Source organism: Vicia villosa, unplaced genomic scaffold, assembly GCF_029867415.1.
Source record: "Vicia villosa cultivar HV-30 ecotype Madison, WI unplaced genomic scaffold, Vvil1.0 ctg.000351F_1_1, whole genome shotgun sequence".
Taxonomy (NCBI): domain Eukaryota; kingdom Viridiplantae; phylum Streptophyta; class Magnoliopsida; order Fabales; family Fabaceae; genus Vicia; species Vicia villosa.
The window spans coordinates 912584-939811 of record NW_026705157.1 but is presented as its reverse complement, the minus strand read 5'-3'; the positions used below and the strand labels follow the sequence as shown (position 1 = coordinate 939811).

The 27228-nt window shown below is 37.2% G+C and overlaps 2 protein-coding genes across 2 annotated transcripts; both read right to left on the bottom strand.

Moving 5' to 3' along the window:
• Positions 1-15643: 15643 nt before the first annotated feature.
• On the bottom strand, positions 15644-16084 carry LOC131627179 (uncharacterized). Its single transcript, XM_058898012.1, has one exon. The coding sequence runs from the start codon at positions 16082-16084 to the stop codon at positions 15644-15646; it is 441 nt and encodes a 146-aa protein (XP_058753995.1).
• Positions 16085-19400: 3316 nt separating this feature from the next.
• On the bottom strand, positions 19401-25070 carry LOC131627178 (uncharacterized). Its single transcript, XM_058898011.1, has 5 exons — positions 24968-25070; positions 21600-22969; positions 20592-20909; positions 20374-20477; positions 19401-19466 (listed from the first exon to the last, which is right to left on the bottom strand). Exons 2-5 carry the CDS (start codon positions 22960-22962, stop codon positions 19401-19403), a joined length of 1851 nt encoding a protein of 616 aa, XP_058753994.1. The 5' UTR covers positions 22963-22969; positions 24968-25070.
• Between the last annotated feature and the right edge of the window lie 2158 nt (positions 25071-27228).

Below are 27228 nucleotides of genomic sequence, written 5' to 3'. Positions count from 1 at the left end.
AACGTTTACTCACATCCAACCCAAACTTAAACCTATTATACCTTAACTTTATTATTATAAACAATTTTCTCATCCTTACACATATGATTTCAGTCCCGATCTTCTCAAATCTCTAATAGCATTATCGCGTCTTCTTTGCCACATATATCTTCCCTCTCTTCTCTAATCTCTACTCTCATATATTCTTTCTTTTTCACCTTCTCATTTTTATGCAAATGTTCCCTATTTCAGTTTCTTTTTTATCGCACATCTTCTTCTCTAATCTCTCAACTCTTTTCTTTTTTCTTTTTTATCTTCATCTTTCGTCTCTTCTATTTTTTTTCATTATCATAATTTTTATATTGTTTTATGCTATTATTTTACGTTTATTATTCCACTTTTGTCTAATTTAATTTTTACATATTAAATAGAAAGTTGTTGTCAAAATATGACGAGTTTTGTTGTTATTTGATAGTGTATGAATGTCTAGATACAAAGTTATATTGTTATCTATATGTGTATGTATGGCTCGATAAAATATTTGTAAAAAACCGAACCAAACCGCATATGCTTGGTTTGGTTTTTTTCTAAAACCCAACCGAACCAAACCAAACCGCATGATTTTTTCTCTTGCGGTTCGGATGATTTTTTGGTCAAAACCGCACCGCGAACATCCCTACCTCTGAATACATCTAGAGAGTGTATCCTCCAAGAAAGTATTAACAACTAATTCTGCAAAGAGGAACTCAAATTTTCTAAGAAGGTCAATGAGCGCCCTGGCCTACACAAATCAAGGCATTAACATTTGTATAAAAGCAACAATCATAACACAGTGAAATGCATCTAGCTGAAAGATGTCATTGAAGATTTAATTCAATGTGGAAAATTGTTGGGTTCACGGCATAGGAAAATGGGAATGTAAGAAAAAGGCTGTTGAAGGGTAAGATTGTTAGGGCTCACTAATATATCTATTCACATACATCCTAATAAATGTTGAAGGGTAAGATCTTAAATCTTGGTAAAATATCCTAATCAACATTGGATTCAAGTTGAAAAGATTAACAAAGTGCAACTATTAGTAGACTAAATACAAAGGTGTGACAAAATGATGGAGTTGGGGATAAACTGTAAAGGTAGTGTTAATTAAGAAGTTTTCCCAATTTTGAGGGAATGTCCTATAATATGGTTAAAAGGAATTTACGGGCGACAATGACACCTGCAACCAATCAAGACAAACATATTAGCACCCCCTGATTTGATTTATGATTATGAATTGATCAATGGAACCCTCAATTGTCATTTATCACGTTCATTTCTTGTTAAGCGCGTTGATGGAGAACTATGTTGTTTTTCGTGTTTTAGTCTACTAGGGAAGATCATGTCACATCATGAATGCAAGACTATTGGACATTTGAAGCTTGACTTTTGAATATTTGATACCCTATAAATTGAGTGACCTATGTTCGTGTGAAATGCAAGCGTTGTATATTATGATAATTAATGGAAAGAAAATAATACAATATCTAGAAATTTCACATTTACATAGATACTCTCATATTAACATCAAAAATAAATAATGAATATATGATTTAAACCTTACTCGTTAAGGTATCTAAACGTTGAGCATAATGTTTAAGATAGACATTATTATTTAGTCGTTATCATTCTCTTATTCTTTAAATTTTTATTGATCTTATTGAGGATCTATGTGCCTGTAGGTGTGAAGCGAAAGATCATGACGTTGACCATCTTGATGATTTGATGACGAAAACGTTGATGCTTGTTGAAGTCGGTGGTGATATCTTTCCAACTATATGGTGATGGTAATTAACTTGAAGAAACACCAAACCTCATCAAGCAGAATATTCGAGGTTCTAGTGAAGTGCTTATATGATCGATATTTGGTAAAGGAACTTGAAAGCATCAAAGTTGTGAAAGAGGGGAAGGTGAAAGCTCGCATAGTCCTATTTGTTTGAGTGACCGGAGTCTTGTGAAAGTAGGAGAGTAACTCCTAAGATACTAGGGTCCGTTTGGGAGTTGGTTTTATCAGGGTTTTAGAGGGGAAGGCTTTGGAGGGCTACGTCTCTATTTTGAAATGTGTTTGACATTTTTAAAAAGTTTAAAAAAATATACTATATTAGCATATAAAATCATATTGTTTTTAAACTTTTTAAAAATACCAAATACATTTCAAGATATAGACGCAACCATCCAAAATATTTCCCTCTAAAACTCTCCAAAACTCAACTCCTAAGCGGGCTCTAAGGCAACTCACACATACCAAAAATGTTTCTAGCGTCTTTCTTTATTTGATAAAATCACTTGAAAAAAATTTAAGGCCTAGCCAACTTATTAGGGGTGTGTATAATTGATTGAATAATCAATTATACCTAACAACTTAATTGATTATTTTCACTAGGTTGACTCTAAAATTGGTTAGGATAATCTCCTAAGGATTAGTAACAGCTAAATATCAAAATCTTCCATTTGTGGCTTGAACAATCAATTATTTGAGGTAAATAATTATTGGCCCAGTCGATTATTCAATTAATTCGGCTCATGGATTGTTTCCTTTTTTAACCTTATTATCTCCATTATAAAGGAAACTTCTCCTCAATCGAAAATACACTAGAATTCAGAGTTTTCTTATTTCTTACTATTTTATTACGCTCTTCCTTTCGTAGTCATATTTTCTCTTCACTAAGATTTTGTTAGTGTCTTGTGAGTGAAAACTACTTGTAGGGAAATATTGTATTAGTTTCGTGTCATTGTATATTTCTAGAGTGTGATTCTCTTGAAGGTGTGTGTTTGGTTCTTGAGATAAACCAATGAAAATCTTTGTTTAGTTCTAGAACTTAGCCAATAAAAGTTTTGGTTGATTATTGAGATTCCCCAATAAAATCTCAAGTTGGTTCGCGAGTTTAGCCCACAGAAAAACTCTTGTTTGGTTAGGGGATAAGCTAATTTAAAATCTCCTTATTCGCTTGTAACGAAGGTTCGTAGGCATAATATATAAATGCTCGAGATTATTATTAAAAATCTCAAAAAGATCTCTTGAGAATCGGAGTAAACCAACATTTAACTGAACCTGTATAAATCTCGGTGTCATCTCTCTAACAATATCTCTTTAATTTTAGTCATTTAACTTTTATTTTATTTTCTTTCCGCTGTTTATGTACCAAGTTCATTAAACTCAAAGCATAGATCATGTGGAGTAATGAGGAAACTCTTTATCATGCTTTATGGGTAGGGGTTCTTCTCGATGTTTTTCTCTAAATTGGAGAATCATCTTACCAATCTAGTGAGTATTATTCTTAGGTTTTTTTTGCTTGCCTGTTTCAAAAGGTATTGATGAAGTAAAGGCACCCAAATAAGGTTGTTTTGAGTTGCTTAAGGAGTTTATTCTATCTTATTTCAAATTTAATGTTGAAATATTTATTACCCCCTTTGTTGTTTGTTGCTTTTTAAGTATTACTATCTTTTTTTTATTATAAGTCGTTTTAAACTTTTCACACGTGTTAAGAAAAATAATAATTGTTATATGAAAATGAGAAATTATGAAAGTTTTTATAAAATTATCCTTTATTAATGACATGTGGAAGATAAATTAACATAATTGAAAGGAGATAGAATAATAAATATTTAAGGATATCATAGGAAAAATATCATCAATTATTCATTGAAATTGTAACACGACTTATATTTAAATATGATTTTTTTTTCAAACAACTTATGATAAAAAATAGAAGTTTTTTTTTTTTTTTGCTTTTTACACAAAAAAAACTAATAAATATTGTTAGTTTCTAAATAATAACTACCTTTTTGTTTATATTATCCTTAAATTTTTATTAATTTATTTAATTTTTTTATATAGTAAATGATTAAGAATAATTTTGACAAAACTACTCATAATATTATTCTAAACTTTGAAATAACACTTAAAAAATAAAAATAAAAATTCTAAAAAGTGACCCTTAAAAAGACACAGAGGGAGTACTTTGCAATAGTAGTCTTAGCATTTGATATCTTGATAATTTTTGTAATATAAATACATAATTATGCATCAATAAACCATATTTCAAACTACATTCCATGTTATTTTAATCTATAAATCATGTATTTTATTTTTTAAATTGCTCCAAATCAAACGTGATGAGCAAATGAAATAAAGTGTGTTTTTGAAGTCAATCAAGATGCAAATCATTTCAAAAATGATGAGTTGTTGAACTACTAATCAAGGTTGAGTTGAGGCAGGTGGAGCATGCGTCAAATCTTCAGGTAAGTGCCAGCAAATCTTGATGAGTCCGAACTTTGGCTTCTTCTTTTTGTTGTTATTATTAATTTGACTCCTTGCTATTCATCCAATTTATCGTAATCTTGATATATTCATTCACATTCTCTTTAAAATAATGAACCAAAACATAGTGAAATAGAATTGAATAGTGCTGAATTAAATTGAATAGTGTATAATAGAGATTCTATTGTTTGAACATTTTAATTATAAAAATTTCATTTCGTTACACACTAAATATTTAGTGCAATGAAAATGAAAAGATGGAACGGAATCAGATGAAATATATTTCTTTATCATTCATTTCATTCAATTTATTATTGGCAAATCCAGACAAAAATTTTAATTATATATCATTCGATTTATCCTGTTAAATATAATGTATTCAAACATGCTCTAAAGAAATGCTGAAGTATATGAAAGTATGACATGTATGTATTATTAGATCATTTTTATGCCCATTATCTCTTGTAGATATATTTTCTACAATCACTACTATAAATAAACATTTATATTTTTATTCATGATAGTATATATATAAATATATATATATATATATATATATATATATATATATATATATATATATATATATATATATATATATATATATATATATATATATATAGGGGCGGATGTATAGCCACACCAAAATATTTGTTTTTATATACCAGTACCTAGTAATAAAATTACTGCATTGCAACATGAATGTAAATACCACCCAATAATACATATTCTTGGTAACAGCTCTCATAGAGTTTAATTGCAGCACATTTATAACCACCAGATTGATTATTAAATTGAATTAAAAACTTAATTAAAATTTTATACTAGTCTCAATTATTTACAAAATCTAAATCATCTTTATTTATATAAAAAAACACATTATTACTCGTTTTTCTTTATAATAATATTTTAGATTAATGGTTCATGTTAAACTTATTTTTGGTTTAATTCTTAATTTTCTGCAATTTAATTATATCACTATACAATTTTTTATGTTATATATTTTAAATGAACATTTTAAAATGAAATATCATTAGCAAGACCTTAAAGTATTATCAGTTTAAAAAATTAATTATTTAAACTTTATTAATTTATCTATAATTTTAAATAACTTATAAATTATATATAATTTAATTATTATAAAGTTATATTGAAAAATACGTCAATGTTTTGCTAGTAATGTTATTTATTTTTTAAATTGTTTAAAATTATTTAAATTATGGATGAATTAGAAGTTTAAATAATTAAATTGTAAAACTTATAATAGTTTAATAAACGAATTTTAAATGACTTAAATTATTTAAGTTACAAATAAATTAATAAATTTTAAATAATTGAATTACTAAACTTATTTTAATAATTAAATTATCTAAATTCAATTATAAATTTGGTTACTTAATTTATCTCATTCAAAAAATTAGTTAATATAAGTGCAAAGGATTGAGAAGAGGGTCAAATCGTTTGAAATATTTTAAACTATAGACAAATTAATACAATTTAAATAATTAGATACTTAAATATAGTTTAATAATTAAATCATATAAATTTGAAGTTTTTCAAAATTATAGTTAAATTAATAAAGTTTAAATAATTAAATTATCAGGCAATTATTATTTTAAAGCTGTGTCAAGGATATTTCATTTTTAAAAGTTCACTTAAAATATATAAAATTTGTGTAGTGATTAAAATAAATCGTAGAAAATTTAGAACCTAACAAAAAATATATTCAACACGAAACATTAATTTAAAATATTATTAACAAAAATAATTGTGAATGGTGGATTCTATTAAATATTATTATTTCTTATTTTTAATATAATTTAATTCATAATCCCTTTCATATTTAGCCACACTAGTATTTAATGTCTAAATCCGTATATATATATATATATATATATATATATATATATATATATATATATATATATATATATATATATATATATATATATATATATATATATATATTCATGAAATTTTTCCTATGATTATTGAAAATGTTTATAGGAAAAAACCAACTTTAATGAAAATTTGTCATACCCCATAAATTTTGACCCCACTAATGCAATATATATTTTCATGACTAGTGTTATATTTATGGTGTTTTAGATGTTAGTGGGGGCATGTGCCCCCAATATCATGAAAGTAGATCCGTCCCTATATATATATATATATATATATATGAGGAGGGTTATATTGACTCCTAGAGTAAGTTATAATAACTTACTTCACATCTTGACCATTAATTCTTTTCAATCTAATGGTTAAAAATAATAAGTTATTAAATGTGGAAAGAGAAAACTATTCCTTATTATTTTTAACCATTAGATTGAAAAGAATTAATGGTCAAGATGTGGAGTAAGTTATTATAACTTACTCTTGGAGTCAATATAACCCTCCTATATATATATATATATATATATATATATATATATATATATATATATATATATATATATATATATATATATATATATATATATATATATATGAGGAGGGTTATATTGACTCCTAGAGTAAGTTATAATAACTTACTTCACATCTTGACCATTAATTCTTTTCAATCTAATGGTTAAAAATAATAAGTTATTAAATGTGGAAAGAGAAAACTATTCCTTATTATTTTTAACCGTTAGATTGAAAAGAATTAATGGTCAAGATGTGGAGTAAGTTATTATAACTTACTCTTGGAGTCAATATAACCCTCCTCTCTCTCTCTCTCTCTCTCTCTCTATATATATATATATATATATATATATATATATATATATATATATATATATATATAAAAAATCAAATGACACTAAGGTGTCAAATTTAGTAACATGACACCTCCGATAATTTTTTACCGCATATTCGTATAGCAAAATTAATCGTTGAATTGAAAGCTAACATCATGTAGATCATGTCTAAAAAATTTAATAACAATCAAAAATTATTTGATATATTAAAGGGAATGATCAAAATTAACAGTTTTGTCGAATTTTTGTAAGCCGTTAGTTTTTATGCATCTTGTTGACATATCAAATAATTTCTAATTGATGTTAAATTTTATATACATGATTTATATCATGATAGCTTTCAACCTAATTGTGGATTTTGTTGTATGAATATGTGGAAAATAGTTATTAGAGGTGTCATGTTACTAAATTTGACACCTTGGTGTCATTTGATTATGTCTCATATATATATATATATATATATATATATATATATATATATATATATATATATATATATATATATATATATATATATATATATATATATATATTTATATATATGATCCGTTGACAGCATGTGTAAGTTTAAAAGACTTACAACAAATCTCAACCGTTAAAATAATTGATCAAACGATCATATTAAATAAAATTAAAAAAATAAAAAATATGGCCTATTATTTCTCCTAAAAAATAAAATCAACCGTTAGATTAAAACATACTATCACGTAGATCATACCTATAAAGTTTGAGATTAATCTATAATGATTTACTATGTCATTGAATTACATCACAATTTAAATTATATGAAAGTTCATTTTGACGTTAGTCTTTGGATATCTTGATGGTAAAGTAAATCATTATCGATTAATCTCAAACTTTATAGGTATGATCTATATGATATTATGTTTCAATCCAACGGCTGATTTTAAAAATAAATAAAAAAAAGTTATTCAAAATGAAGTTATGAGCGAGTGTAACTCGTGGTGTAACTCTTCGGGTGTAACATGTAGATCAAATTACACCAGAAGTGTTACATCACGAGTTACACTCGCTTAATAACTTTACATCGAATAAATATTTTTTAAAAATAACTATTAGTTGAAACATACTATCATATAGATCATACTTATAAAGTTTGAGATTAATTTATAATGATTTATCATATCATCAAGATATCCAAAGATTAGCGTCAAAATAAACTTTCATATACAATTAATTTTGATGTAATTCAATTATATAGTAAATCATTATAGATTAATCTCAAACTTTATAGATATCATCATATGATAGTATATTTCAATCAAACGGTTGATTTTAAAAAATATCTTTTCGAAATGAAGTTATTGAGAGGTGTAACTTGTGATATATATATATATATATATTTCACCCAAAAGAATTACACCACGAGTTACATTCGCTCAATAAGTTCATTTCGAATAAATACTTTTTAAAGTTAATCGTTAAATTGAAACATACTATCATATATATCATATCTATGAGGTATGAGATTAATCTATAAGGATTTACTATGTCATTGAATTACATCAAAATTAACGTTATATAAAAGTTTATTTTGGCGTTAATCTTTGGATGTCTTAATGGTATAGTAAATCATTGTAGATTAATCTTAAATTTTATAGGCGTGATCTATATGATAGTATGTTTCAATCTAACGGTTGATTTTAAAAAATACTTATCTGATGTGAAATTATTAAGCGAATGTAATTCGTGGTGTAACTCTTCAAATGTAATTTGATCCCTCCTTTTATTTATATATATATATATATATATATATATATATATATATATATATATATATATATATATATATATATATATATATATATATATATATATATATATATATATATATATATATATATATATATATATATATATGCGCACAACATTAATTAACAAAATCAATCCTTCTAAAAATTGCATTCATTTTTCTATGAGACACAACATTTATATGCATTAGCCTTTGCATTCTCTGTTAAAGATCAACTGCTTTTAGTGCTAGAAAATCAAAAGTATCAAAGACGAAAGGTATGAAAGCATGTTGATTGTTGTTTTGTCATACTTGGCCACTTTACTTGAAGCGGCTTTAAGAGTTAAAAAAAAAATCTGACATAGCCTAGACCTGTATAGGTTAGGCCGTATATTCCTGTTAGTCTATTCCGACCCCTAACTAAGGCTCATAATTAAAAGAGTAACCTTTAATAACATTACACAATTGTAGTTTGATGAATACTCTAATTTTATATGAACATTAAATTGGTGTTCTCCAAATCTGCCAACTAAAAGTTGTTACCGAAATGTTAGAAAATAAAATTTTAAATATATAAATTCGATAAAAATATCCACTATCTCAAATGACAAAAATTAATATTATTAAGTTGAACATCACTATCTGAATTCGAATTTTGATACTCACAATTACGTATGAGTTTTTATAGTAGTTATTATCACTTTATTATAAAATAAAAAATAAATAAAAACTTCATCAAAAATAATTTTTGTACAGCAAAAGAAAAAACTCCATCAAAAATAACTTGTTGAACTAAAAAGAATTATAGGTTTAGTGCAGAAAGAGTATAATATTGAAAAATATCCACTATCTCAAATGACAAAAATTAATATTATTAAGTTGAACATCCCCATCTGAATTCGAATTTTGATACTCACAATTACGTATGAGTTTATAGTAGTTATTATCACTTTATTATAAAATAAAAAATAAATAAAAAGTTCATCAAAAATAATTTTTGTACAGCAAAAGAAAAAACTCCATCAAAAATAACTTGTTGAACTAAAAAGAATTATAGGTATAGTGCAGATATTGAAGGCTTAGATTCTATTCGTTAAAAATAACGATTAGATAATAAGTTTGATGATAGTTTATGACTGATGGTTAATGACTGTTAGCTTATAATTAATAGTCAATGTCTAATAACTAACAAGCGGTTCAATTAATTGATAAATTAAAATAACATAAAAATATTTAATATATAATTGTTTGTTTTTAAATTAAAATAAGTTATAAAACATAGTAGTAAATTTTAGTAAAATAATACGGAAAAAATGGTAAGCTATAAGATAAAACACTATTTAAAATAGTGTTTGAAAAATAAGGTATAAATAGTAAAATAAGTTATAAACTCGTGATTAAAAGACTGTTATCAAACATGTTTTTTATTTTCATAAAAGCTTATAAACTATAAGCTCAAAAAAGTATTTGGCCAAACAATGCCTACCTTACAGTTAGAGTTGTCAAATGGGTCGGCTCCGGCGCACCCCGCTTCGGTCCGGTGGACAAATATGTTTAAATGGGCTAGCCCAGCCTGGTCTGATTGCTTAATGAGCTACATAAAATGAGTCCGACACATTTCTTAAAGGCCCGTGCGGCCCGATGGGGCAGTCCAGCCCATATTTCAATATTATAGTTTTAATTTTATAAAAATGATGTAATGGATAAATGCAACATAATATAAGTAGAGTCATCATAAACGTTTATAAGTGATGTTTATATATATATATATATATATATATATATATATATATATATATATATATATATATATTCATGAAATTTTTCCTATGATTATTGAAAATGTTTATAGGAAAAAACCAACTTTAATGAAAATTTGTCATACCCCATAAATTTTGACCCCACTAATGCAATATATATTTTCATGACTAGTGTTATATTTATGGTGTTTTAGATGTTAGTGGGGGCATGTGCCCCCAATATCATGAAAGTAGATCCGTCCCTATATATATATATGTTCTGGACTGGGCCAAGGCTGGGCCCAACACCGCTTTCGGCCCAATAAGCCTCAGAGGCCCATGTATAGTTCATGGCCTTCCGACACGCCTTGCTCGGCACCAACACCGTGCTCGGCCTTCATTCTCCCCCGGGCATCATCCTTGCCGAGGACCCTGCTCCGCGCAGGGCTCCTTCATATCCAACCCTCCGAATAACTCGGATCCCACGTGGCTCCTAAAAGACCGCGTCTTCCCTTGGACTTCGGAGCGGTTAACCAGGACAGAGGGCATACACGCACCTCCGATATTTCCGCTCAGGAAACCTGGCAGTCTCCTAGTTGGGCTTGGGAATCCAACCCAATAGCGAGATCATGGCCCAGCGCTGGGGGCTATATATACCCTCTTTAACTAGAGGGTCAGGTATTCAATTCTTACTCACTCTTAGCTAGTACTTGCGCTCCTTTGCTCGTCATCTTACTTTGGCATTGGAGTACCTTGCAGGTACACCCCCCTCCTCCTCCTTCCTAGAAGATCCAGTCCGAGCAGCCTGCGACGATCCTTCTGATCAGGTACGATCAGTGGCGCCGTCTGTGGGAAACTTGCTTCCCCATCTTTAAAGAACAAAGATCAAAGCTAACCATCACCAATCGTCATGGCTGACAACAACAACATCCCAAGCGCTGACCCTTTCCTCCTTCAAGAGCTGATCGAGGAATCCTCCCGCGAGCTAGCTACTCATCGTCGGGGGAGTCGTCGGCGACAAAGGTCCGGGCATGAAACCCAGGACACCCAACTGCTGCAGGTCCTACGACAGGTCCAGAATGTTGACCATGTTCCTCCAGAAGGGCACGTTCAGAACGGCGAACCGATCCGAACGACCAACGTGCCGGAACATGCCCAGAATGTGAATGAAACCGACCCTCGCGACGGGCAACATGCTTCCTCATTCACCCACACCTCCGAGAGGCAGAGAGCCCGTCATGGAGAAGAAGAGGAGCCGCTCAACATTCCCGAAGGCACTGACCCCATTACCGTCCGCTTGCTCAAGGAAATACAATTGACCAACAGCCTCCTCAGAATTCAGGATGACCGAATTCACGAGCTGGAAAGACAGCGGCGACGTCGCCCTTCCCCACGGAGGCGCTACAGGTCACGCTCCTATTCCTCCTCGCGCTCACCGCCGAGAAGATACCGTCGGCGTTCCCCGTCCTCTTCAAGGTCTCCCCCGAGAAGACATCGCCGCCGGAGGACTCGTTCCCGTTCTCCACACAGAAAGAACAGGAAGAACCAGAAACCTGAAACCGCTGAACAAAGAAGCCCCTCCCCCGAACAGGGCCGTCGGGGCCCCTCCAAAGCAACGACGGGTAACAACCAAGAGGATCCCCGACGAAACAGGCACTACGATTCACCAGGGCCGAGCGACGAGGAGGACTTCCGCAGCCCCTTGTCCGCTAGTATACGGAGAGCCCGCCTCCCTCGGGGGATGGAAAAACCGCCAGCGTTGGACCAATACGACGGAACCACCGACCCCGACGACCATATCCGGAGTATCGAAGCGGTCATGGACTATCACGTCGTCAGAGGCTCGATCAAGTGCCGCATTTTCCCGACCACCCTCAGGAAGGGAGCGATGAATTGGTACAGGAACCTCCCTTCGAACTCCATCCATTCTTGGACCGAGCTCAAAGAACTCTTCTTGAGCCACTTCACAGCCTCCCGACGGCAACCGAAATCGGAAGCCAATCTCGAGGCCGTAGTTCAAGGACCCAACGAGCCTCTCCGAGATTACCTTGAAAGATTCAACAAGGAGGCCGTCCAAGTGCAGACAAAAGACTACATGAAGAGGTACATCTTGGAACGAGGACTTCTCCCCGGCAGTGACTTCAAGAAAGCTATTAAGATCGAGAAGGTAAACTCGATGAATGACCTCCTCAGCAAAGCAAAGGTATTCATCGATTTTGAGGAAGGCGAGGCAGCCGCAATCAGAGCCCCGAGGGGCAGTGGCGCCGCTCGCAGCTCAAACCTCGAAGACTCGGGGTCGCGCCGAGGACAAGACAAAAGAAGGGACGACCGGGCCCGAGATGTCAAAGAACGGCGAGGACCAGCAGGGCGCTTCAACGACTACACTCCTTTGAACACCTCCCGGGAGAAAATCCTGTCCGACTGCCAGAACGCCGAGTTCAAGAAATCCAACATCAGGCCCCCGAAGTCAAATCCTACAAGACCGGGGACGGACAAGTCCAAATACTGCAAGTACCACAAGAGTCACGGGCATACGACCGACGAATGCATACATCTCAAAGATGCCATAGAGACCCTGATCAAAGAGGGCCACCTGGCAAAATACACCAAGAAGGGAGAACCCTCCAGAAGAGACATCCCTCGAAACTCTGACGAGGGGAACTCACCAGACAGCAGACCGCTCCAAGTCGCGCTGTCCGTAACCCGACCAGAAGACTTCATCCCTTCAGTCGGCGTGACGACCGCCCTCAGCACCTGGGAACATTTTCCCACCGCAATGGTCATCTCCAACGGCGGCGACCCCGGCTCTCTCACCGTCAGTTCGGTCAAGAGAAAATTCGACGAGCTACTCAGCGCCAATGCAGATCTCGGCCCTACTCTTCGGAAATTCCGAGGAAAGTCAGAGCCAATCACTTTCTATCTCGAAGAACTGCCCGGCGGAGCTCCAAATGCCACCATTCCCCTTCTCGTCCGAGCCAGAATGGCAAACTTCGATGTGCGACGGGTCCTGGTAGATGAAGGCAGTTCAGTCGACATTATGTACTCCCACCTCTTCCAAACACTTCAGCTGGACGACTCGCACCTCACTCCCTATGTGGGTTCCGACCTCCAAGGTTTTAACGGAGCCACCACCAAACCATGGGGCTACGTCGAGCTGATTGTCACCTTCGGAGAAGGGGAAGCGTCCAGACAAGTCAAAACCAGGTTTCTGGTAATCGACTGCAAAACATTGTACAACTGCATCATCGGACGCCCAACACTGGCCGAGCTAACTGCCGTGCCCTCCACAGTCCATCTGAAGATGAAGTTCTACACGAGGACAGGGAAAGTGGCCACCATCAACGCCGACATTGAAGCTGCGAGAAGGATCTTCGATGCATCCGTCAAAGGACTAGAGCTGATCGCTCCTCCGACCAGCTCCAACAAGAAACCAAGAGCCGAAGATAAGCGTCCTCGGGAAGATCAGGTTCCAACGGCCAACGTCAGCTCAGTCGACCTCGACGCAAGGTTCACACAAGAAGAACTGAAGATCGGGGAGGAAACACAATCGAGCTCAAATCCCCCACCGAGCTCAAATCCCTCTCCTCTCCTTGGCCTTTTTCCACCTGGGGAATGGACCTCCTCGGCCCTTTCCCGGTCGGCTCGTACCAGAATAAATATCTCGTGGTCGCCGTCGATTACTTCACGAAATGGATAGAAGCCGAGGCGCTTGCCAAGATCACATCTCAAAACGTGCTCCGTTTCTACAAACGAAACATACTTGCCCGGTTCGGAGTCCCTCAGGCCATAATCACCGACAATGGCACCCAGTTCACTGACAAAAAATTCCAAGAGTTTGTGACCAAGCTTGGCACGAAGCAACACTTCACCTCAGTCGAGCACCCTCAGACGAACGGGCAGGCCGAGGCGGCCAACCGAGTCATCCTCCGAGGATTAAAGAGAAGACTCGGCGAAGCCAAAAAAGCCTGGGTCGAGGAACTACATAGTGTACTCTGGGCGTACAGGACGACGCCTCATTCGAGCACAGGCGAAACTCCTTTCCGGCTGACCTACGGCACCGAAGCCGTAATTCCCGTAGAAATCCGAGAACCTTCTCGGCGCACCGAATTCCCCCTCGAGGAAGAACTTAACGACGAGGCCATGAGGGAAGAACTCGATATGGTAGAAGAGATTCGAGCAGGGTCAGCCCTCCGAGAAGCTAAACTAAAACAGCAAATAGCTCTTCGCCATAACGCCAAAGTTATGAAGCGCGAATTTGAAATCGGCGCCCTAGTACTTCGCAGAAACATGAAAGACTCGCGCGAAGGCAAGCTAGCCCCAAACTGGGAAGGCCCGTACCGAGTTTATGACAAAACCGAGAACGGCGCCTACTACCTCGAGAATCTTCTCGGTGAAAAACTTGCTCGACCCTGGAATGCTGAAAAACTCAGACGTTATTACAGTTAAACATAAGCTAAAACGCCCGGCCTCCAACCCAAACTCAGGTAACGGACGGGCACGGATCCACGTCGTCGGTACGGACGTGAGTGTTCCACGACAGCAACGATCGGTTCCTCTCGTCGGATAGATGGACCGACCCCTCGGCGGATTCTACACCTAGACCCCCCGTGGAAGTACCTGCATGGCAGAACCCCAGCTCGCGATGGGATCGTTCACGCCGCGAACGCTTGGCCGCAACCGCGGTCTCGCGCTCGCTAAAAGCGCATACCTGCTCTGCGCACCCGGCCCGTACTCAACACGCCCGGGCAATCAATCTAGGTCGAGCATAGCCCACAAAACCAATAATATCACAAGTATACTGGTGACTCTCCGGCATGTCCGAGCATAAGTCATCGGTCACCTGGAACAACCGCAAAATACTTTTAAGTTTAGAGGAAATACCTCGTCATACAAGCAAGGCAGGAATGTTATCGAAAAGAACAAACATACAGTGATAACGCCGAAAGTAAAAATAAACAGATATAAGCAAGCAGAATTGTAAGACATTAAAATTGCCGACCAACTTGGCCGGCGATGTCAAAGGTTACAATCATTACCGGGCACGCAGGCCCCAAAAATCATCCGGGCATAGCCCAACAAAAGGAATGGCACGCAGGCCGAGAAAAACGGACACGCAGGCCCGGAACTACACTTTCTACTCTTCACTCCCCGGGGACTCAGGCACCAACACGCCATCTACGATCCTCGAAGAGAGCCCGACATTATCCTCCTTCAAACCAGGGTTCAGAAGCCTCAGCTGGTTAAGAGCACGCTCGAAACCGACGTCGGCCATGTCGGCCAGGCTTATCTTCAGGCTTTCTATCTTCTCCGCAAACTCAGCCCTAGACTTCAGAGCTGCCACATCCGGCGACTCGTCAGCCGAGGGAGCCCATTCGAGTCGAAGGTCAGCCAGCTTCTTCTTTTCAGCCGCGACCTCCGCATCTTTCTGCTTCAGAGCCGCGTCGACCTTCTTCCTCAACTCCTTGCGCTCGACCTCCATGGTCTTCACCTTGTCCTCGGCCACCTTCTTAGCCGCCTCAGCCTCCTTCAGGGCCTCGGTCGAGCCCGAACCTCCACTAGCCAACACTTGGGCCATCTCCAAGACCCTCACCACGGCGGCACTGTTGTAACACCCCAATTCTACCCACGAAATTTAAATAAAATCAGAGTATAAAAAAAATCACAAAATAAGCAATTGAGGTATCACATATTCATTCTCCAAGACAAATCACCTCGTCGCATAAAGCGGATACATAGCATTCATAAAAAAAAATGGGAGAACCGACAACATCGAATGATAGTCTTTAACATGAAACAACTTCCATAGAAGTGCAACGGAAACTCAACAATTAGTTCAAAGATTTCATAGCATCTTAATTCAACAATTAACGCAATTAAAGTGGCAATCTCAAATAAACAACTCAAGTATTTGCCAAAACATAATAAATCAATAGCAAGTAAATTGACGCGTTCGTCCCCCCGAGTGCTACGTATCAGAGCGACAACGACTCAAGACCAACTCGGCTAACCTCCTCTCAATGCGAATCACCTGCACGTTACCAATATAAAGGCAACGGCGAAACAAAGAAAGGGTGAGATATCAATTCATATAATCGAGCGCATGATGAATTATATATTAGAAATTAGACATATTCGGTTAATCGCGTTCACAAGTATTAATATAGTCATTCTATCATTAAGTCACAAAGTCACATCTTCACATAATCTCATCATTTAATAAGTCACAAAAATACAAATCACGACAAAGTCACAAACGTCACGCTATGAATCACATAGAAATATATGGGACATGACTCATGTATATGCATGTGGTACCAATCGGAGCTTCAGCCCCCGTCACCAATTGCCCAATTCAGAGGCACAAGGCATAAGCCTTCGTCACTAATTTGCCAATCCAGGCCGTCACAATAAATATGAAAATGCATGCGACTCGATGAACCGGACATCACACAACACCATCATCGTCATTTACTTCACAAAAATATTCGTCACAAGGCACACACCCATAACACAATTATTACCGATTATTAAAGGTAATACACTTCACACATAATACAACAACTTCATACAACAATGAAACAATTCCGACAATTCATCAAATCGACGGACGATATCATTAGAAAAATAATCACAAAGATATTCACAACAATTCATAATTACGGTCAAATCCTCAAGATACCGTAATTTACCGATAAAACGAATAGTTAATCTAAGTTCAATTCATTCTAATTAAATAGGCTAAAAAAATATTTAATTCAACTATTACATTAATCGACCGATTAATATTACAATTTCGACAAAAGAACACCACCATGTTAATGTACTAATTAAACTTAACTACCACGTCAATTTTTATCAAATTCCGAAGAACTAAATATACCGCTTAATTCGGCTATTTCGATCAAACGGGACTGTTTTGTATTTTATTAATCCTATCCTACTGTAAAGGCTATTTGAAACATATAAATTAATACTATTCTGTTAACCAAAAATTAAATTGGCCTACTGATATAATCAATTCATGCTACTAAATTTCTCTTCTTTTTTTATGGTCATCAAAATACTAATTTCTGTCACATTTTCTTTTTCTTCTATTTCATGCTAAAATTGCTATTCAACTAATACCTATTAATATATTAATCTATACACCTAGTATACTACTACTTTCAATTAAGCTAATATAATACAACCTCTCTATTAATTCTATTTAGTAGCTTATTAGCTTAATTCCACTAAACAAATATATGTATATATATAATACAACACCACTACCAGTAAAAAGAAAAAGAACACAAAACTCTAGCCTACTACCCAGACGCACACGCATGGTAATAGGAAGGAGGAAAGGAAAATGGAATACCCACTCTCTCATATGGCAACATGATATTATCAGAACACACACAACAAATTTAACATCATAGAACAAAACCCAAGTCCCCAATCTCTAACACACAATTTCTCATAAGACCCATTATATAAAGAAAAACCCCACCCTTACCTTGTTTGGATTGAAGAAAACTCTACAACCCTAGCACTTGGATTGAGATTTCTCTAAGTTTCCTCTCCTCTTCAAGACCTAGCCTCCTCCAAATGCCTTCTATTTTTCTGGTTTTCTCTCCACTCCTCTTCCTCTTACTAACACTAAAAACCTAATTTTATCAAAATATTGGGCTTAGTAATTAACACCCCCTTTCTCTATTCTTTACTAAATCAAAAATAGGCCTAATAAACTCATAAACATAAAATAAATTAAAATACTATTTCTAACACTATTCCACTATTATTCCATAAAAAAAAAAATAATATCTAATTATTTAATATATCAGTTAATATTCAATAACTCATATTTACGGTCTAATCACAACTACTCAGAAAATTCTCAAAACGCTACATATTAGCTTATTAATATTTCTAATACTAAAAATATTAAAATTTTAGATTAAATGTCGATCCGCTATCCCGAACTAATACCGACTAAATCGCTTCAAAACGCAAAAATTCAATAAACATCACAAACGTCTAAATTAAGCGAATAAATAAATTTCCGGGCGTTACAACTCTCCCCCACTAGAATATTTTCGTCCTCGAAAATAGAAATTTACCTGATTCAAATAACTCGGGATAGGAGTCTCGCATCTTGCTCTCCAGCTCCCAGGTTAGGCTTTCACCAGCAGCTCCCAACCAGACAACTTTCACTAATGGAATCTCTTTGCCTCTTAGAACCTTCACTTCGCGATCCTCAATTCGCACCGGCATCGTCTCCACTGTGAGATTATCACGCACTTGCACATCGTCCATCTGAATCACATGAGACGGATCTGAAACATACTTCCGGAGTTGTGACACATGAAACACATCGTGCAAATTAGCAAGATTTGGCGGTAACGCCACACGATAAGCAACCTTCCCAACTCGATCTGATATCTGATACGGACCAATAAAGCGAGGAGTGAGCTTCTTAGATTTCAGAGCTCGTCCAACACCAGTCACAGGTGTGACCCTCAAAAACACATGATCACCAGCTTGGAATTCCAAATCTTTTCTTCTCTTGTCATGGTAACTTTTCTGCCTACTTTGAGAAGCTTTCATCTTATCTCGAATAAGCTTCACCTTCTCCGTAGTCTCCCTAACCATCTCGGGTCCAAGTACCACTCTCTCACCCGACTCGTGCCAACATAACGGAGTCCTACACCTCCGGCCATACAACGCCTCAAAAGGTGCCATCCCAATACTAGAATGGTAACTGTTATTGTAAGTGAATTCAATCAACGGAAGATAAGTATCCCACGAACCTCCCTGCTCAAGAACACATGCTCTCAACAAATCCTCCAATGACTGAATAGTCCTCTCGGTCTGACCATCTGTCTGTGGATGATACGCCGTACTCAACCTCAACTTAGAACCCAACGCTTCTTGCAAACTTCTCCAGAAATCGGAAGTAAACCTTGGATCTCTATCTGACACAATACATAAAGGTACACCATGCAACTTCACAATCACCCTGACATATATCTGTGCTAACTTCACAATTGGAAATGTGATGTTAATAGGTATAAAGTGTGCCGACTTCGTAAGCCTATCAACAATCACCCAAATCGAGTCAAATCCCCTTAAGGTATTAGGTAATCCCGTTACAAAGTCCATCGAAATGCTATCCCATTTCCATTCTGGAACTTCTAACGGTTGCATCAATCCTGCAGGCTTCTGATGTTCGATCTTTGACTTCTGACAAGTCAAACAAGCATACACAAACTGTGCCACATCACGTTTCATACCAGGCCACCAAAATAAACCCTTCAAGTCTTGATACATCTTTGTAGCTCCTGGATGAATACTCAATTTGCTTCTATGACTCTCTTCAAGAATCGCCTTCTTAATCTCTTCGTCATCAGGAATGCAAATACGATCTCGGAATCTCAACACACCACGTGCATCTAACTTGAAATCACCATTCTCAAGTCGATTGGTTCCTACCATCAAATCCACCCACTTCACATCTAACTTCTGAGCCTCTCTGATATTGTCAAGAAAGTCATTGTTAATCTTCAACATTCCCAACATAACACTATGCGGTGTCACTTCGCATACCAAACTCAAGTCTCGGAACTGCTCAATCAACTCCAACTCTTTAACCATCATGGCTGACATATGCAAAGTCTTTCGGCTCAAAGCATCGGCCACTACATTTGCTTTTCCAGGATGATAGTTCAAACCGAAATCATAATCCTTCAACAATTCAAGCCACCTTCGTTGCCTCATATTCAACTCTTTTTGATCGAACAGGTACTTCAAACTCTTATGGTCGCTAAACACTTCAAATCTAGAACCATAAAGATAATGTCTCCAAATCTTTAACACAAAGACCACTGCAGCCAACTCAAGATCATGCGTAGGATAATTCTTTTCATGGGTCCTCAACTGCCTAGACGCGTAAGCAACCACTTTACCGTTCTGCATAAGCACACCACCTAACCCCATCAAGCAAGCATCACAGTACACAACAAAAGGCTCTCCTGAATTAGGCAAAGTCAAAACTGGAGCCGACGTCAATCTCTTCTTCAACTCATTGAAACTCTCTTCACATTGAACATCCCATACAAACGCCTTTCCTTTGCAAGTTAATCTCGTCAACGGAAGTGCCAGCTTAGAAAATCCTTCGATAAACCGTCTATAGTAACCGGCTAAACCCAAGAAGCTTCTAATCTCAGTAGCTGACTTCGGAGTCTCCCATTGTAACACAGCACCAACCTTAGAAGGATCCACGGCAATGCCACTACCAGAAATGACGTGACCAAGGAAACTAACTTCATGCAACCAGAATTCACACTTAGACAACTTGGCATACAGTTGTTTCTCTTTCAGAACTTGCAACACAATTCTCAGATGCTCTTCATGCTCTTCTTCAGATTTAGAGTAGATAAGAATGTCATCAATGAATACCACCACAAACCGATCTAAGTAAGTATGAAAAATACGGTTCATGTACTCCATGAATACTCCTGGTGCATTAGTGACACCAAAGGGCATCACCGAATACTCGTAGTGTCCATACCGAGTCCTGAACGCGGTCTTCTGAATGTCATCTTCTTTTACTCTAATCTGGTGATATCCGGACCTCAAATCAATCTTAGAAAACACACTAGCACCCACTAACTGATCCATCAAGTCATCGATTCTTGGAAGTGGATACTTGTTCTTTATCGTCACTTTATTCAACTGCCGATAATCAACACAAAGTCTCATACTTCCATCTTTCTTCTTTACAAGCAATACGGGTGCTCCCCACGGCGATACACTTGGTCTTACAAACTTCTTCTCAAGCAATTCTTCTAATTGCTTCTTCAATTCAGACAACTCTGATGCAGACATTCTGTACGGTGCCATAGAAACGGGTCTGGTACCAGGTACAAGATCAATCGAAAACTCAACTTCTCTTTCTGGAGGTACATCAGGGATGTCATCAGGAAACACTTCAGAAAATTCTCTCACCACCTTTAACTCATCAATTCGAACTTGATTCTCAAAAGACAAGGACGCCATCAATGAGAACATTTGCGCTTCGTCTTGCATCAGTTGCTTCAATTGCTTACCAGTCAACAAACCAACTCCTTCTTCTTCAAGAGAAGAAAATCTCACCGTGTTGTTATAACAATTGATATGAACGTAGTTGTGTTTCAACCAATTCATACCCAAAACCACATCCAAACCAACAAGCGGTAAACACACAAAGTCAACAACAAAGTCCCTATCAAAGATTGACAGAGGACAATTCAAACACATTAGAGAAGTAGTCACCGTTCCCTTAGCGGGGAGTTCGACAACCATTTCTCCATTCATAGCAGACAAGGTAAGACCCAATCTTTTTACACAATCAGCAGCAATAAAACAATGAGTGGCACCGGTATCAATAATAGTAATTAAAGGAATGCTATTAATGAAACAAGTACCTCTAACAAGGCCATCCTCACTAGATGTCTGAGTTCCTGACAAAGCGAATACTTTACCACCTACAACTGTCTTCTTTGGCTTCTGACACTGGCTATCAATATGTCCCTCCGCACCACAGTTAAAGCAAACAACATCCTTATGCTTACAAGCAGATGACATATGTCCTGTCTTACCACAACGGTAACACCTCTTCACATCAGCAGTACAAACATCGCTCTTATGACCAGGTCGACCACACTTGAAGCATACAACCCTAGCAGGAGCATCTCCCCCACCAGTCTTATGACCATGAGCAACTCTTTGCTTCCCTTTACCAGCATCATATGGTTTCTCACGGCTTTGTTGATTCTTGCCCCTCTTCTCATTAATAACACGATAATGAGCGTTGTTGTCCTCCTCATAAATCCGACAACTATCAACCAAATCAACAAAAATACGGATCTTCTGGTAACTGACAGCTTTCTTGATTTCTGGACGCAACCCATTCTCAAACTTGATACACTTGGAAAACTCACCATTCGGACCATCATAGTATTGGTAAAACTTAGCCAGCTCACCAAACTTAGCAGCATACTCCACAACAGACTTGTTCCCTTGTTTCAGCTCAAGGAATTCAATCTCCTTCTTACCACGGACATCCTCAGGAAAGTATTTCCTTAAGAACTCCATGCGAAACGCAATCCAAGTAATCTCCTCACCATGAGCCTCCAACCTCCTACGGGTCTCTAGCCACCAATCATCCGCTTCCTTAGCCAACATATGAGTGCCATATCTAACCTTCTGTGTAGGAGTGCAATCCATAACACGGAAAATTCGCTCGATCTCCTTCAACCAATCAAGAGCACCATCGGGGTCATGCGTACCCTTGAACACCGGCGGATTCTCCCTCTGGAAAGTCGCCAAACTACGAGATCCAGCACTCTCGTCAGCATTCGGTTGGTTCTGCATAGCCTGAGCCATCGCTTCCAAAGCAGCAGCAATCGCAGCATCATTCCTCCCAGCCATAGCGTCACTACAACACAAAAACAATCAGCACAAACAACAATACACAATTGTTAGTCTATACTACGACTCGACATTTGGCCGGACAAGACCGACCTGCTCTGATACCACTAATGTAACACCCCAATTCTACCCACGAAATTTAAATAAAATCAGAGTATAAAAAAAATCACAAAATAAGCAATTGAGGTATCACATATTCATTCTCCAAGACAAATCACCTCGTCGCATAAAGCGGATACATAGCATTCATAAAAAAAAATGGGAGAACCGACAACATCGAATGATAGTCTTTAACATGAAACAACTTCCATAGAAGTGCAACGGAAACTCAACAATTAGTTCAAAGATTTCATAGCATCTTAATTCAACAATTAACGCAATTAAAGTGGCAATCTCAAATAAACAACTCAAGTATTTGCCAAAACATAATAAATCAATAGCAAGTAAATTGACGCGTTCGTCCCCCCGAGTGCTACGTATCAGAGCGACAACGACTCAAGACCAACTCGGCTAACCTCCTCTCAATGCGAATCACCTGCACGTTACCAATATAAAGGCAACGGCGAAACAAAGAAAGGGTGAGATATCAATTCATATAATCGAGCGCATGATGAATTATATATTAGAAATTAGACATATTCGGTTAATCGCGTTCACAAGTATTAATATAGTCATTCTATCATTAAGTCACAAAGTCACATCTTCACATAATCTCATCATTTAATAAGTCACAAAAATACAAATCACGACAAAGTCACAAACGTCACGCTATGAATCACATAGAAATATATGGGACATGACTCATGTATATGCATGTGGTACCAATCGGAGCTTCAGCCCCCGTCACCAATTGCCCAATTCAGAGGCACAAGGCATAAGCCTTCGTCACTAATTTGCCAATCCAGGCCGTCACAATAAATATGAAAATGCATGCGACTCGATGAACCGGACATCACACAACACCATCATCGTCATTTACTTCACAAAAATATTCGTCACAAGGCACACACCCATAACACAATTATTACCGATTATTAAAGGTAATACACTTCACACATAATACAACAACTTCATACAACAATGAAACAATTCCGACAATTCATCAAATCGACGGACGATATCATTAGAAAAATAATCACAAAGATATTCACAACAATTCATAATTACGGTCAAATCCTCAAGATACCGTAATTTACCGATAAAACGAATAGTTAATCTAAGTTCAATTCATTCTAATTAAATAGGCTAAAAAAATATTTAATTCAACTATTACATTAATCGACCGATTAATATTACAATTTCGACAAAAGAACACCACCATGTTAATGTACTAATTAAACTTAACTACCACGTCAATTTTTATCAAATTCCGAAGAACTAAATATACCGCTTAATTCGGCTATTTCGATCAAACGGGACTGTTTTGTATTTTATTAATCCTATCCTACTGTAAAGGCTATTTGAAACATATAAATTAATACTATTCTGTTAACCAAAAATTAAATTGGCCTACTGATATAATCAATTCATGCTACTAAATTTCTCTTCTTTTTTTATGGTCATCAAAATACTAATTTCTGTCACATTTTCTTTTTCTTCTATTTCATGCTAAAATTGCTATTCAACTAATACCTATTAATATATTAATCTATACACCTAGTATACTACTACTTTCAATTAAGCTAATATAATACAACCTCTCTATTAATTCTATTTAGTAGCTTATTAGCTTAATTCCACTAAACAAATATATGTATATATATAATACAACACCACTACCAGTAAAAAGAAAAAGAACACAAAACTCTAGCCTACTACCCAGACGCACACGCATGGTAATAGGAAGGAGGAAAGGAAAATGGAATACCCACTCTCTCATATGGCAACATGATATTATCAGAACACACACAACAAATTTAACATCATAGAACAAAACCCAAGTCCCCAATCTCTAACACACAATTTCTCATAAGACCCATTATATAAAGAAAAACCCCACCCTTACCTTGTTTGGATTGAAGAAAACTCTACAACCCTAGCACTTGGATTGAGATTTCTCTAAGTTTCCTCTCCTCTTCAAGACCTAGCCTCCTCCAAATGCCTTCTATTTTTCTGGTTTTCTCTCCACTCCTCTTCCTCTTACTAACACTAAAAACCTAATTTTATCAAAATATTGGGCTTAGTAATTAACACCCCCTTTCTCTATTCTTTACTAAATCAAAAATAGGCCTAATAAACTCATAAACATAAAATAAATTAAAATACTATTTCTAACACTATTCCACTATTATTCCATAAAAAAAAAAATAATATCTAATTATTTAATATATCAGTTAATATTCAATAACTCATATTTACGGTCTAATCACAACTACTCAGAAAATTCTCAAAACGCTACATATTAGCTTATTAATATTTCTAATACTAAAAATATTAAAATTTTAGATTAAATGTCGATCCGCTATCCCGAACTAATACCGACTAAATCGCTTCAAAACGCAAAAATTCAATAAACATCACAAACGTCTAAATTAAGCGAATAAATAAATTTCCGGGCGTTACAACTGTCGCACGCCAACTGTTTCTGAAGGGACGGGGGATCCATATCACTGATCCGACGAGCTTCATCCGGTGAGGTAGCCAAGGGGAACTTCTCAAAATAGCCTCCATCCTTGTAGCAAGAAGGCAATACGAAGGCGCGCCCGGGACCTAGGTTCGACTGATCTGGACGTCCCCCCTCGGAAGCACGAGGTCTCTTGGGTAACCTCTCGTCGACATGAATCTTGTGAGGGGAGCCTGCCGAGCCTGAGTTCTCTCCAGCTCCGGTACCCTGGTTCTTCTTCTTCTGATTCTTCCTCGCATCCAATGCCTGTTTCAGGATATTGTCCTCCTTCTCCGGCATAGCCTCTGCAAAGAAAAAATAAACGAGTTAGCAAAATACCGGACAGAGATCACAAAGCAAGGGGAATGGACACAACCTAACAACGCCCAGGTCTCCTCGGGAGTCCGACAAGTTAGCAAAGCCTTGGTATTAATAGGCCGCTGCTCCGTGATCGGCACCCCGTCCTCATTCAGTATGGGATCTCCATTCCTCGTCACCCAACGAGACAGGGTAAAGCTATCTACGTATTTGCAGAGGACCGAGTATGACTCCCGGTCCTGATCATCCAAATCATCGTCCTCCCAAGCGTAGTATTTCGGAGGAGACGCAAAATGACCCTTCCACCAGAAAAACGGAAACGTCGTGCAGAACTCCTTTACTTCCTGCCCATGTTCATCCCTTACTATCTCCCCCTCGGCATCCCGCTCGGCCACCATATCCGACACCGAAGAATAGGCCGTTGGACTTAGGGGGCGGACAACGAAGTAGCGATCCTTAAAACCCTTCACGGAATCAGTATACATTCCGAAGAGTTTACGCTCGGCGTTCCTGAACGAAACCCAGCTGTACCGCCCGTTTGACGCCTGCCGTTGAACACGAAAACACCTTCCGAACAACGCAGACGTTGCGCCTATACCCAAATATTCACAAACAATCTCGAATGCCCGCATAAAAGCAAAGGCATTCGGATGAATTTGGGACGGCGCCAGAGATAGAAACGCCATGACTGAAACCTGAAAATCAGAGAAAGGCAACCGGAAGCCGAGCTCCCTAAACACGTAATCGTACATCGCAAATCCGTCCCCGGCAAACCGAGAGCATATGCGTTCGTCCAGAGACGGGCAACCAATTTGATAATTGGGCGGATCTCCTTCCCCCAGGACCTCAATTTCTGTAAACGCCCCATCCAGAGACGCGGTGTACCGAGAAACAACGGACAGAGCCTCCTCGGCTATCCAACCGGGCGCAACGGTATGTTCATAACTGAATAACGGCATAGGGGAAACCCCTCCCTCGGCGTTCGAACCAGGGGATCCCGTGTGAGCGCCTTCGGCCGAGGGAGTGCCATCTTCCTCAATAATCTCGACGTCGGAACTAGTTGCCGTCGAGCTGTCGGAATCACTGGTCGTCGAGTCGGTGTCCGAGCCGGTTCTTGAGGTAGCGCTCGAATCTGATTCACCTGCACGCAGAAGGGAGAAGTGAATTCGATATTCTATCAAATCCACCCTTCCACCGCAAGGCAAGCGAAAGGGTAGAGCAGGAGCAGCAGAGCCCCCGGCCAAACCCCATCGAGGAACAACGCTCGTCAGCCGAGGACTCACAGATAACACGACAACCGGAAAGCTTATCTTAAGCAGTTTAACGCCAACGTACTCCGGCCTGCT

Excerpts from the sequence above, each read along its gene's own strand:
- LOC131627179 (XM_058898012.1), bottom strand. The coding sequence starts at position 16,084 with ATGGCCCAAGTGTTGGCTAGTGGAGGTTCGGGCTCGACCGAGGCCCTG.
- LOC131627178 (XM_058898011.1), bottom strand. The coding sequence starts at position 22,962 with ATGGCTGGGAGGAATGATGCTGCGATTGCTGCTGCTTTGGAAGCGATG. Across the intron at positions 20,910-21,599 it reads AGGAGTTGGTTTGTTGACTG|AAGAGCATGAAGAGCATCTG; the intron begins GTAAGCAATTGA and ends CTAAATCTGAAG. Across the intron at positions 20,478-20,591 it reads GTTTGTATGGGATGTTCAAT|GTGGTGTGCTTATGCAGAAC; the intron begins GTGAAGAGAGTT and ends TGATGGGGTTAG.